Raw genomic sequence first — 14,207 nt, forward strand, 5'->3', positions numbered from 1 at the left:
ATAATAAAAATAGTAAGCAAGAATGAGTTTAAGAAGTTTAGAGACAAGTTATTCAAATTATAGATGCATAATTAATGTTGGAAGTTATCACTTTTTTTGAATAGTATGTGTGTTAAATGATAAAAAGGTAGAAAATGCTGAATTTTTTGCTAGAAGACTTATTTAAGACTGAGAGAATATGATCTTCAACGATATATTTTTGATTTGTATTATTAGGCTGTGTCAAAGAATATTCGACCTTTAGCATATTGTGATGAACTTCATGATAATATGTTATTGTCTTGTAAATATGTGCTGAAATGAAAGATTTGATTGTTGTGCGAGATTAGTGGGCCTATATGAGAATTACTCATGCATGAAATTGGAATGTGTAGTCCCAGATTTTGTAATAATATTTTAATGTATTAATATAAATGTATAAATTGATGTATTGAATGTGCATTTGATTGTGTAATGATTTGAATGTAACTATGGTTGTGAAGATGTATGAATATGTTGTTAAAATGTGATGTGAACTTGTGCTTGAGCATGATTATTGATGGTTGACTTGTGTTTGGGCTGGAGTTGTTTGAGTATATAGGTTAAGTGTGTGCTGTAGGGGTGTTCTCGCTGTAGCAAGAAGACCCTGAGCGAAGAGCATGAAACTGTGTCATTCTCGCTGTAGCGAGAAGGCATTGGGAGAAGAGGGTGAAAATGTTGCGCTCTCGCGATAGCAAGAGAGTGACAATGGAGGGTGCATTTCTGGGTGCAGTCTCGCTGTAGTATTTGAAGGGCCTAGGATTCAAAAAATGCATTCCTACCCTTCTCTCTTCATTTCCCTTTCGATTCTCTCAACTCAAAACCTATTACTAATTAAATTGCCTCTAAAGCCATTTGGGATTAAGATTGAAGGTTGAAAATGAGTTTCGAGCGTTTAGAGGTAAATTTTAATGGTTAGGGTTTCGGTTTCTCGCCCTCATTCTCTGTTTTCTCGAGTTTCCTTTGGTTCTCATAGGATTCTTTCATGTATTTAGGGTGAAATTCATGTGGGGAGTACCTTCCTTGTTGATTTCGTGTTTGGGTCTTTGATTTGAGGTAAGGGAGATTCTACCCTATCTCATTATATATTTGGACTCTGTTAATTTGTTGTGTGATGTAATGTGGATGATTGAAATGTAGGAAGATGTATGTTTTAATGGGATTGACTTGATTGTGATGGATATTGAGTAAAATGTGTGTGAATGGCATGTTAAATATGGTTGTGAATATATTAGAAGCTATGAATGGTTCAGCGATACACTGAGAGTGTGGAAGATGGGGGTGGTAGAAATACCTTGGGAAAGATAGGGTGGTGGTGACACTGACAATGAGCGTGGATGCACCACAGGCTACATACTCTCCTCCTAACTCGTCCTCCAACTAACATTTTGTCAAGGGGCTTGTGACCGCACACGTTGTATCCGTGAGACGGGGGCTAACCGGCAATCATCAATGGTGTGAAATTGTGATCATAGTTTCATTGTGAGCGTGACTACATGCAGTGAGCGCATGTGTGTATGGAATGTTTGTTGGTGCAATTGAAATGGAATATTGAAATGTGTTACTTGTGACTATTGATGTTTGGTTTAAAATGTGTTAGAAAATGTGTGGAATGGACAAGGTGAGACTCTATCCTTATCTGTGTGTGTGTGTAATAGTGTAGAGTATTCACCCTTACATTTATTTTTCAGATGACCAAGACGATAAGCACTGAACTCAGTAAAGGGATGGATGGAACTACTATAGGGCTAGAACATTATTTTGGAAATATATTTAAAGTTAGTTCTGTAGTAATTCTTGATACGAATTTGTAATCCATCTTTTTTTCGAAACATTTTATTGAACTTATGTACTGGGAACCACTTTGCTGAAAATTTTATTATTTCTATTTTTCAAAATTTATTTATTGGAAATTAAATTAAGGTGTTACAGAAGGTGTCCATGAAATGTAGAAAATGAAATTTGTGGAGCCTATGAAAATGTTGAAAAAGTATGAAATTGATTAATTACTGAAAGGGAATTTATGAAATTAAGAGGAATGTATGAAATTACGCATGTGGATTGAAAGTGGTATATGTTATTAAATAAAAAGGAAAATATGTGATATGAATGATTGATGAATATGTATGGAGAAAAAGAAAAGGGAATACTAATACATGTGGTATGAAAATACTGATTGGTGAGATTACAATGTGTATTGTGATACCTTGACAGAGGAGATTACAACATACAGGTTGTAATACATCGATTAGTGTGATTATAGATATTATGATTAATGTGCCACTGCTGAGATGTGATATGAATAGTTCAGAGATACATTAAAGGTATAAGGTCTAGAGTTAATTATGAAAATCTGGAGAAAATGAGAGTGGTGAATGTTATTCACTAATGTGTACACGAGTAAAAGTAGGATGCATTTATAGGCTTTATACTCATTTCTTGATTGAACTTCTAACTATATCTTTGCTATAAAAAAGTTGTGAATGCACACGTATCCATCTGTGGTTTGGCTGACTGGCAACTATCCTTGCTATTGTAAGTCTTTCATACTTAGTGAGAATATGTTGGTAGTGATTAAGGGCCCATAAGTACCTAGAGTAGCATTAATTGATGAATTGTTCAGATTTAAAATGGATAAGTGGCACAAAGTTATGAATTAGATAACGATGTTTGATTAAATGTGAAGAAACACGTGCATGAGTGATGTTATTCGATTACAATTATATAAATGAATAAAGCGATATGAGTTCTTGAATTGAAATTGATTGGATTGATTAGATAAGAAATGAATTATGTATGAATAATGGATGAATGGAGTAGATAGATAATTTTGTCTTATAATAATTTGTTAAGAATGAAAAGGTTCTATTTTATTACATGTATTAAATTATTACTATATTATTCTAATTATATTATAAAAAGAGAATTTAGTTGGGTGAGAGAAGTTCACCCTTACAACTATTTCAGGTAAAGAAAAAATGAGTAAAAATGGATCAGTCTTAGAATCATACTTGCAATGGATTGTAAAGAAGGAAACTATTCTGTTAGGATTTAATTTATTTGGATATGGTAATATTATCGATTAAATTTCTACTTAGAGTTAATCACAATATGTAATTATTTTAAATGTTGATTTTGAAACTTATATATTTTGAGAAATTGCATTATGGATAATGATTCAAAGTACATGTATAATTTTTAGTAATTGATTGTTAATATCAAATTTAGATTTACTGTAAGTGTATGTTTTAAATTTGTTCATTTTTATTGGTTCAGATTTTGTACACACAATTTTTTTAAAAATTATCTATATCTTTCACTTATTTTAGTCAAATTGTATTGATATTATATATATGAATTTTGGAATTATCTAAAATTGCATGGGTGTAAGCCTAGCAATAGTTGCCCCAATTTTGGGTTTGATTTCCTTTCACGTAACTCTAAAGAAAATGAAAGGCCATTCATATTTCGGACAATATAGACTCTAGTTGATAGAATATTGTTATATATAGTTGCCCGTCAATATTACAATCATAATTTCAACACCCTTCTAGGTTTGTTTTAATTATGCACCTTGATAAAATTTTTACAAAAATTTGTATTGCATACTTATTTCATAAAGTAACTTTGTTGTTTCAACTTTTTCAAAACTTACAACTTCTATACAAATGTTATAACTTATGTTTTGTAAAAGACAATTAACAGGTTAGCTTTTAAAAAAATTATATCAAGAAATGAAAATTAGTATATAAACTTCTTTTAAAAAATATGTTTTTTTATTAATAGAATAAATGTTTCCTTTAAAAACAATAATTACAAGTACATGATGATTGACATTACAAACTTATATAGCTGTTCGTAGGCAAGTGTACCTATCAAAAAGTAATAAAGAATTTTTGAATTAAGAGTTCTTAAGTTATCGTCCCACAGAGATTATTTTTAAGTACCAAGAATAACTTAATTTGGTTGTTTAAACGTAACAGAATTGTAACGGATAAAAAACATAGCTTAATTTTAACAATAAATTAAAAGAACAGTAATAGAATGTATGAGAAAGATCAGATGAGATGAGCCTAGGACTTATGAGTTCACCTACTATATTTTTTTATGTTCTAATTAATTTAATTCTGATATTGGTATTCAAATATTTGCCAACCACTCATAATTAGTTCTATTAACACTCAGTGATTATGCAATGTCAATATTCTTTTCCATGAGCAAACACCTCCAATGAATATGCAAGGTAATTGGTCGAGAAAGCATAAAGATCCTATAAGTTTGTTAATTCAATAACGACTGAAAGAAAGGAATTAAGTATGATTAACCTAGCCCCTTATCTCATTTTATCCTATAGTTCCGTTAATTACACGCGGTACGATCGCCTACAATGCAACTAACTATGAGATGCTAAGGGTGGTCAAATCTTAACATACACAATATAATCCAATAGAATAAAACCAAACATTAAAGAAAAATCAATACCAACATTAAAGTAGAAATCACATAAAGTTTGTAGTAGGATTTGTCATAACCCTAGCTATGGGTTTAGTTACTCATAACAAAATAAACTATGAAGAACTTGATAAATAAACCTATAACCACAAAGAAAAACTCAAACAAAAGAAACTCAGAAAGGTAGAAGATAAAGAAAGTTCTTGTTCTCTACAAGGGTGCTCAATCACTTGCTTGGACTCTAAGGGGAAGCTTGTCATCCTTGCCAATGGTCTCCAATGACTCTCAAAGATGAGTTTGAGTAGAACTAAAAAGGGGGAAGAAGGTGTGTAGAGAAGTCGAACTGTCAAGTGTGGAGCATAAGGCCTCTTTATATAAGTTATACCCTGAGTTTTCAGTCGATTGAGCTCTATATTTTCAAATCGGTTTCTATTCAAACTCAACTTCACATAGCACTGCTAAGGACTAAAAATATCTAATTTTTATCCAAAATATCTCCATAATGCACTAATAACAACTTCCAGCTAAATTGTAATAATTAATAACATAATTAATGTAAATATATATAAAATAGAGTTTAAGTGTATAAATATAAATTATAAAATATATCAAAATATGAACTTATCAGTAGCTCTCTGCCATTGCTAGTATCCTTTCCTATATCTTGATGCTTCTAATATGTTGTTTCTAATTTTACTAACAGTCAATATATCCTTTTCCTAATTGTTGTGTTTGTATTTTCAACTAAGTCTTGAAATGATGTAGCATTTGCTTTATGTATTGTTAAATCACAATATTTTAATTACCTTGACAATGTCTTGCCTGTTTTGTTTTGTTTAAGTTAATTACTATAGACCTGCCTAAATTAATTAATCTTATTCATAAAATGCAAAGAAGTTACATCACATAAATTCAATTCCTTTCATTTGTAAAATTACTTGTTTGAAAGTTAAAACATTGAAGTAGGTAAAACCAAAATCTGACTCAACTAGCGCATAAGAAACTAAAGTTAATAAAATTTAATTAAGTGTGCATTGAGAAGAGTGTATAAAGAATTTATAAAAATAATTTAGTTTCATATAATTAATTTAAATAAGTTTTATAATTTATATTAAATTTTATTATAACGTGATAAGCGAGGAAAAATAATTTAAGAGAGATGTATAATTTATTATTTGTTAATGCAACGTTTTTCTAAAAGGTGTGAAATCAATAAGAGAGATTTATAATTTATTAAAGTTGCTCTGCAATTTTCTTTTAATGATAGGTTTTTATAGGCATGTGCCACTCAGTTTCCATTCCCCTCACCGGATATATCGTTCAATACATAGATAGTTTTTGATTAAAACATTGACCTACGAAAAACCAAAATTAAAGTTAATAATTTTCAATTAAGTGTGCGTTTAGAAGAGTGTGTAGAGTTTATAAAAATAATTTAATTTCATATAATTTATTGAAATAAGTTTTAAAATTTATATTAATAAATTTTATAATCTAATTTATGATATAAAGTGTATTTGAATACATAACTTAATTGAATACTTATTTAATAATTTAAAAATAATAATTTATGCTTTAGATTTAAGTATAAACTATTTTCATAAATTATTCATAATTTAAAACAGAAACAAAAACGTTCTTATACAATAAAAATTTATTGAATAAACACTTAATCAAATTTCGTCTCAACGTACTGTGAAATCATTACTCAAATAAATGTCAAGGTCTCAGATAGCCATCAAAGGATCTACCTACAAAAGCTCTTTACCTACAGATTATAATATTAATATTTTAAAAATATAATTTTATTAAAATTATATAATTTTATTTTAAATATATTTTATGAATTTTTTTAGGATATAAAATATTTATTAAAGTATAACTAATTTTATTTAAATTTTTTTAACAGATAGTAAAAAATCAATATATTTAAAAAAGATTAAAAGTTTAAGAGAAGATTACGAAAGTAGCTTATTTTTTTTAGCTTATTTTAATAAAATTTTCATATGGTTTATAAAAAAGATTAGATTATTTTAATTATTTTTTTTACTAAATTTATTCCATATGACCTCATATGATGAAAATTAAATAAACAAATAGGAGGAGTTGCCTAAACCTAAAGGATTAGTTCCTCGAGTCTAGTTGACAGCTTAACACGAATGTACTTAAGTAGACTTTTTAGTATTTATTTGAATGCATTCTTATTCTTTTTATCGATATGTTTTTTTATTTTTAATAAAATGTTATCAATTTATCTTTAAAAAACTTCATTAATAACATATAATCGTTTTAAATGAATTAAATTATAGAATGAGATACTTATCTTTAATAAAGATATATTAATTAATCTTAGTAAACTAATATTATTTATTAAATCATTATAATTTTTATTTTCAAAAATATTATTAGTAATTAGAAGACAAAAATTGGAGCCTGAAAGAGGTCGCTTCCTTGGCCGTGAGCCGAGATATCGACATTGTCGATGCTCAGTTTTCCATATTTTTATCTTATCAACGTGATTTTGAATATGCCAACGTGTTTTTAAATATGCACTCTCTTTTGTATTGATTTTTTATTTTTAAGAATTAACTTATAACTGTTCGCATGGATAAAAAAGTAACCGTCTTTGGTGGGTATGCTAGTAAGTCGTTCTGGTCAATCTTCTTGCTAGATAACTCATTACTTATACTACTTTTGTAGTAAAGTTTTCATGTAAACAAAGAGAAGTCTGAGATTAAATTTTAAATCTTTTTTATGAGTTTTTATAATGTGTTTTTATTAAATAAACTAATTAACATTATAAGAAATGTGACATCCTTATTTTATTCAAAATTATAAGAAAATAAGTTATTAGTTAGAAAGGAATAATTAATTCAAATGTATTTGCGAGTTGAGTATGAAGCATGTAACTATAAAATATTTCATTTATTTTACTTTATACTTATAAAAATTTAGAGAACAAATCCATAGAAATTAAACAAGTTAAAAAGGAAACATGAAATAACATTAATAAATATATGGTTCTGAAGAGTTTATAGTGGATTAATATTATTAAATATACATCAAAATACATTAGGACTCATTTTACAACATTTACAAAATACAGAATATTATAAATCTTAATGAGCAGTATATCCATCACACGACCAGAGAGACACTAGTCGTCCCCGTGTCATCCCTCTATCATCGCAATATCATCGGAGTCGAGATCATTACCTGATCCGAGATACAGATCACCAAGGTCCGCAGTAACCTGGGCACCAGTGATCCTTTCAAACGTCCAATAAGATGGTCTCCTAAGGTGATCGTGGTCATGGTACGTGAATAGGTAGGTCAAAGTTACTGGGGTCCTCACAGTACCAGGAAAGATATATACACAAAGAGTATGATGAATTCTACTTGAGGGGAAATAAAAAAGGACACTAAAAGTTAATTCCATTTCCGTCATAATAGTATCACTAGGTATATCATTTTCATCTATAGCAATCCTAAAGAAACAAAGTCTTTGATACTCATTAAACACATAATTCAGTCTATTAGTTATAGAGCTATCTACTAATCTAATCCTCTCGGTGGGTGCTATCATCTGGGTTCCCTGAAATGTTTACGTAAGGATAAGTCTCTATTCATATTACCAAGCATACATTCATAATTATTCACACCGTAAAACAAAGATAATACAACAATTAATCATGTTACCAAGTCATACTCATATTCATGAAAGAATCTTTAAGTATTCAACTTATTACTCTTCATCTCTTTCTTAATACTTGGGATTCTCGTTTCACTTTCATTGCCTGTGGGATCCTTCGAGGTCTTCCTTAGCATAGATAGTCACTGGATAGTCGTAGCTACACGGATACGTGTGCCGACCTGACTCCTTTTAGCAAAAGCATGGTCAGGAGTATTAGTCAAGAAATGAGTGAGAGGCCTATGGTGCTCCTACTCTAATTTGTTTTGCGCAATTAAAAAGGAGCATCCACCACCTTCATTTTCCTAAGACTTCTCAATCGTTTCCATCTTTCACACTCCTAGTGTACTTCTGAACTATCCATACTCATCCTTATCATATTTCATTCTCATTTCACTTTCTCTTTCCATATTTCCCATCTCATCTCTATATTTCTCACTATCTATTTATTCACATATTATTCATGCTTTTATATCTTTCTTTTACTCTAGTTCATTATTATATTACACATAAATCAATCATTGTCGAGAGTTAGTTTCCTCGGACTCAGTCCACTATGTACATGCATATACAGTCAAAATAAAAATCATACACATCATCCAACATCACAAAACAGGCTTCAAATATAACAAAAACATGTTTTCATCCAACATATACTTAAAATCATACATTTCATCACAACATCTTCATGAATACAAGCATACCACTTCCTTAGTAACAAAATAGAGCTCTCTTTACCTTAAAATGAAAGCTTAATAATAAAGGGTTTTCAAAGGATCTTGCTGAAAAGGCTGAGTTCTTCCTTAATATCACAAGAGTTTCTCTTTAGAGGAGAAAGAACAAAAAAAATAACCAAAGAAATAGAGAACAAAGTTCCAAAACTTAATTACCAAAGAACAAGGGAAGTGATCCTCTAAACTTTGATCAGAGAAAAATTGGGATTTTTCCAAAGATTTGCTAAGAAAATGAGGAGAGAAGTCAGAGAGAACGTATGAGGGTCATGACTTGGATTATAATCCAAGTTTCTTAATTTGGAAACCCTTAAATACCCCTCAATTCCCGATATTCTCGCTACAGCAAGCCAATTCTCGCTGCAACGAGAGATTCTTTCGCTATAGCGAAAAAAAACTAAACAAAATTATACTTTACTGTCTATCATTCTAGCTACAGCGAGAGCTCCTCGCTACAGTGAGAGCATCCTTGCTACAGCGAGAGAGCATCAGAATGCCTGATTTTGGACTCTGATTTCCAGCTACAGCAAGACACATCTTGCTATAGCGAAAAATCTTGCAACTTAAACATCTAAAATTCTGCTGATTTCAAGCAACATACATTAACAACTCATTACAAATGCAAAACTAATAAATAATAAAAATAGGAGTGTTACAAGAAAGGCATAAAATAAAACAAAAAAGAGTAGAAGAAGATTTGCACAAAACAATAAAGAAAAGCAATAAAATATTAAAGTAAATTATTGAAATTGATATTATACTGTAATACATAAATGTATAACTGCTAGCAACAATTAACATAGAATTGTTAATCTCTTGTCTAACAAGTGTAGAATTTTGGCGTATAGAGATTTTAAATGCAAGTATTTTCAATGTAAAAGTTGTAATCCTAAACTGTGAAACGAAATCATATTTATAACAACTATATTTTTTTCGTGTCCTTTTCTATCTCTAACTATATTCTCAGGAAGAGAGTGTGTGGCCTGTGGTGCACCCGTTTTACAGTCAGTGTCACCACCACTTCCTCTTCCCCAAGGTATTTCTACCGTTCTCATCTTCCACACCCCGAGTGTATCGTTGAACCATTCACAACACATTACAACGACACTAACACACCCATTCACACATATTCCATTCACGCATGTAATGATCATTCTTACATATAGCACATAGCCCACATTGCATTCAAATACACGGCACTAGGCCCCCATTCATTTCACATTACACAGCACATACCCAATATCCATTTATATTACACGGCCCTCGGGCTCACATTTGTTCACAATATTCATTCTATCATGCAACATCTAGCATGCAATTCACATTCATCCATTTCGGGTAAACATACACAATATTCACATTTCTCAATCAACTTTCATTCTCTACACATTTTTTACCTTCTAACTCAGCCACCACTCCATATTCAATCAATTACACATAAAAAGAGTAGGGCAGAGTCCCCATTTACCTTGGATTGAAGACCCACACTCGGATTCAACCTTGGAAATGCTCCCCACATAGATTTCGGCCTATCCACATTGAAGAACTCCTTGAGAACCCAAGTAAACCACAAAAACAGAGAAAAAGGGATGAGAAACGGAACCTAACCATTAAAGCTAACCTCAAAGCGTTCCCCACATAGATTTCAACCTTCAATCAGGCTCCCAAACAACTTTGGAGGCAATTAATCGGTGGAATAGGGCTTTGGGTCAAGAGGATTGAAGAGATTTTGGAGGAAATTTGAGAAATGAATCTCAAATCCCTAAATCCTTTTTAAAACCCCTCAGATCGCAACACTTTCGCTACAGCGGGAAATTCCCACTGCAGCGAGGCATCTCTTGCTGCGACGCCCTCTATCGCCACAGCAAAAATCTAAGATGAAACTACATCCTGATTTCTGCAAAATCTTGCTGCAGCGAGACTGCACCCAGAAATGCACTTTCTTTTGTCGCTCTCTCGCCACAGCGAGACAGTCTCGCTGCAGTGAGAAAGCGGCAGTTTTGCCCCTTTCCTTCAGGGGTCGCTCGCTACAGCGGGAATTTCTCTCGCTACAGCGAAAACACCCTGAACTTAGGCACTTAGCCCATTTTCAGCCCTATCCAGTCATGCATACACATATATATATACACACATCCATAACATATATCCAAATATACATACATATATATATATATATATATATATATATACAATAATTAATATCACCAAAATTCAGGGCGTTACAACTTTCCCCTCCTTTAGGAATTTTGTCCCGTTCTCATTTTTGAACTTAACCACCCCGTTCTCATCATGGTGGAAATCGAAGTCCTTTCCCTCATCCTTCTGTCTCATCATGTCTTGCAGGAAAGCATCTCCTTGCTGAGCATCTCAGACGTACACCAAGAAGTCGTTATGAATCGTCGTCGCTTCAAGATATAAAATCCCTGACCTCACCTTCACGGCAAAATTCATATCCCGAAATTTCTCAATCAACTCCATCTCTTTCACCATTATCGTTGCCACATGCAATGATTTTCAACTCAGAGCGTCGGCCACTACATTTGCCTTACCAGGGTGGTAAGACAATGTAAAATCATAGTCCTTGAAGAACTCCATCCACCTCCTCTGCCACATATTCAATTCCTTTTGGTTAAATAGATAATTCAAGCTTTTGTGGTCACTGAACACCTCGAACCTCGCCCCATATAGGTAATGCCTCCACACCTTAAGAGCAAAAACTACTACGGCTAACTCCAGATCGTGTGTCAGATAGTTGACTTCGTGCTAATGTAACAGCCTTGAGACATAGGCCACCACTCGCCCGTCTTGCATCAAAACACAACCAAGTCCTTACCTGGATGCATCACAATACACATCAAATTTTTGCTCCAGGTTGGGCAGTGCTAACACCGGCGCCGAAGTCAATCTTATTTTCAGCTCCAAGAAACTAGCTTCACACCCTTTGGTCCACTTGAACTCCTTTTCCTTAAGGGTCACCTTCATTAAGGGCAACGTTATCTTAGAAAACCCCTCAATAAACTTTCTGTAATAACCTGCTAGTCCCAGAAAACTACAAACTTCAGTCACATTCGTTGGCCTCAATCACTCAGCCACTGCTTCCACTTTTGTAGGGTCTACCATGATTCCTTCCTTTGACAATACATGTCTCAGAAATTGCATCTCTGACAATCAGAACTCACACTTGGAGAATTTCGCATACAACTGTCTCTTCCTTAGAATTTGCAAGACAATCCTTAAGTGCTCGGCATGTTCTTCCTGAGTCTTTAAATAAATTAGGATGTCGTCAATGAACACCGCCACAAACTTATCCAAAAACTTGTGGAAGATCCTGTTCATGTAGTCCATGAACACCGCAGACGCATTCAACCAAACACACACAATCTACAAAAATAACCCCGGATACAAATCTCTTATTCTACTCTCCGTTTCTCATGTGGCAGCTCCATATTACTTTCACCAATGAGATGTCCTTGCCCCTCAGCTGCTTAACACAGTGATCAGCAATTCTTACCGGATACGCGTCATATGACAAATCTTCTCTCACTTGAACCGGGTCAAGATCAATCTCATGGGAAGGATCCGACACATATTGCCTAAGCTGCAACACATGGAACACCGGATGTAGATTCGAGAGATTCAGAGGCAATGCTATCTGATATACAGCAAGACCAATTCTACTCAGCACTTTGAGCAACTCAATAAATTTCAGGGCTATCCCAACTCTGGTCACAAGTGAGACCTTCAGAAACACATAGTCCCCCACCTGGAACTCCAATGGTTTCCTCCTCCTATCATAATAACTCTTCTGCCTGTCTTATACAACCTTTATTTTCTCTTTGATCATTTTGATCTGCTCAGTCTGCCTTTGGACCATATTTGGCGCACACAGAGTCGCCTCTTTGATTTCATACCAACACAACGGAGTTCTGCATCTCCGCCCATACAAGGCCTTAAATGGTGCCATTTCAATGCTAGCATGGTAACTATTGTTGTACGTGAATTCCACCAGCGACAGGCACTCTTCCCAAGTTCCTTGCTGCTCTAGCACGCAAGCCCTCAACAAGTCTTCTAGGGATTGGATGGTCTGCTCAGTCTGACTGTCAGTCTGTGGGTGATAAGTCGAGCTCAGTCTCAACTTAGTCCCTAACGCACGTTGCAGGCTCTCCCAAAACCTCAAGGTAAACCTCGGATCTCTATCTGACACCACACTAGTCGGCACTCCATGCAGCCTGACTATCTCTCTCACATACAATTCCACAAGTCTTTCCAACTTATACTTCATGTTGATCGGGAGAAAGTGTGCAACCTTAGTTAACCGATCCACTATCACCCAGATGGTATCATGGTTGTTCCTGGTCTTAGGCAACCCAAAAACAAAGTCCATGGAAATACTATCCCATTTCCACTCAGGGATCTCCAGCGGCTGTAACAACCCAGGTGGACGTTGGTGTTTTATCTTCGCCTTTTGGCAAGTTAGGCATCTAGCCACATATTCAGCCACATCCTTCTTCATTCCATTCCACCAAAAACTCTTCCGGAGATTTTGATACATTTTAGTTGCACTGGGGGTGAAAACTAATCCTACTTTTATGCGCTTCCTTAAGCACCATCTGTCTCAGCTCATCGACTTGAGGAATCCACACTCGATTTTGGAACTTAACCACCCCATTCTAATCATGGTGGAAATCGAAGTCCTTTCCCTCATCCTTCTATCTCATCATGTCTTGCAGGAAAGCATCTCCCTGTTGAGCATCTCAGATGTACAGCAGGAAGTCGTTGTGAATCGTCGTCGCTCCGAGATATAAACTCCCTGACCTCACCTCCACGGCAAAATTCATGTCCTGAAATTTCTCAATCAACTCCATCTTTTTCACCATTATCGTTGCCACATGCAATGATTTTCAACTCAAAGCGTCGGCCACCACATTTGCCTTACCAGGGTGGTAAGACAAAGTAAAATCATAGTCCTTGAGGAACTCCATCCACCTCTTCTGCTGCATATTCAATTCCTTTAGGTCAAATAGATAATTCAAGCTTTTGTGGTCACTGAACACCTCGAACCTCGCCCCATATAGGTAATGCCTCCACACCTTAAGAGCGAAAACTACTACGGCTAACTCCAGATCGTGTGTCGGATAGTTGACTTCGTGCTGATGTAACTGCCTTGAGACATAGGCCACCACTCACCCGTCTTGCATCAAAACACAACCAAGTCCTTACCTGGATGCATCACAATACACATCAAATTTTCGCTCCGGGATGGGCAGCATTAACACTGGCGTTGAAGTCAATCTTATTTTCAGCTCCAAAAACTA

General features: G+C 33.9%; 1 protein-coding gene across 1 annotated transcript; it reads right to left on the reverse strand.

Moving 5' to 3' along the window:
- Nucleotides 1-7,642: 7,642 nt before the first annotated feature.
- On the reverse strand, nt 7,643-13,444 carry LOC113857349. The gene is made up of 4 exons (XM_027489122.1): nt 12,716-13,444; nt 12,344-12,631; nt 11,726-11,868; nt 7,643-7,958 (listed from the first exon to the last, which is right to left on the reverse strand). Exons 1-4 carry the CDS (start codon nt 13,442-13,444, stop codon nt 7,643-7,645), a joined length of 1,476 nt encoding a protein of 491 aa, XP_027344923.1.
- Between the last annotated feature and the right edge of the window lie 763 nt (nt 13,445-14,207).

The sequence above is a fragment of the Abrus precatorius genome, unplaced genomic scaffold (genome assembly GCF_003935025.1).
Source record: "Abrus precatorius isolate BTA unplaced genomic scaffold, Abrus_2018 Scaffold1, whole genome shotgun sequence".
In the NCBI taxonomy this organism is placed as follows: Eukaryota; Viridiplantae; Streptophyta; class Magnoliopsida; order Fabales; family Fabaceae; genus Abrus; species Abrus precatorius.

Excerpts from the sequence above, each read along its gene's own strand:
- LOC113857349 (XM_027489122.1), bottom strand. The coding sequence starts at position 13,444 with ATGTATCAAAATCTCCGGAAGAGTTTTTGGTGGAATGGAATGAAGAAG. Across the intron at positions 12,632-12,715 it reads TGATCAAAGAGAAAATAAAG|GTCTCACTTGTGACCAGAGT; the intron begins GTTGTATAAGAC and ends GTGTTTCTGAAG. Across the intron at positions 7,959-11,725 it reads GTGTATTGTGATGCATCCAG|GATTGCTATAGATGAAAATG; the intron begins GTAAGGACTTGG and ends TTGTTTCTTTAG.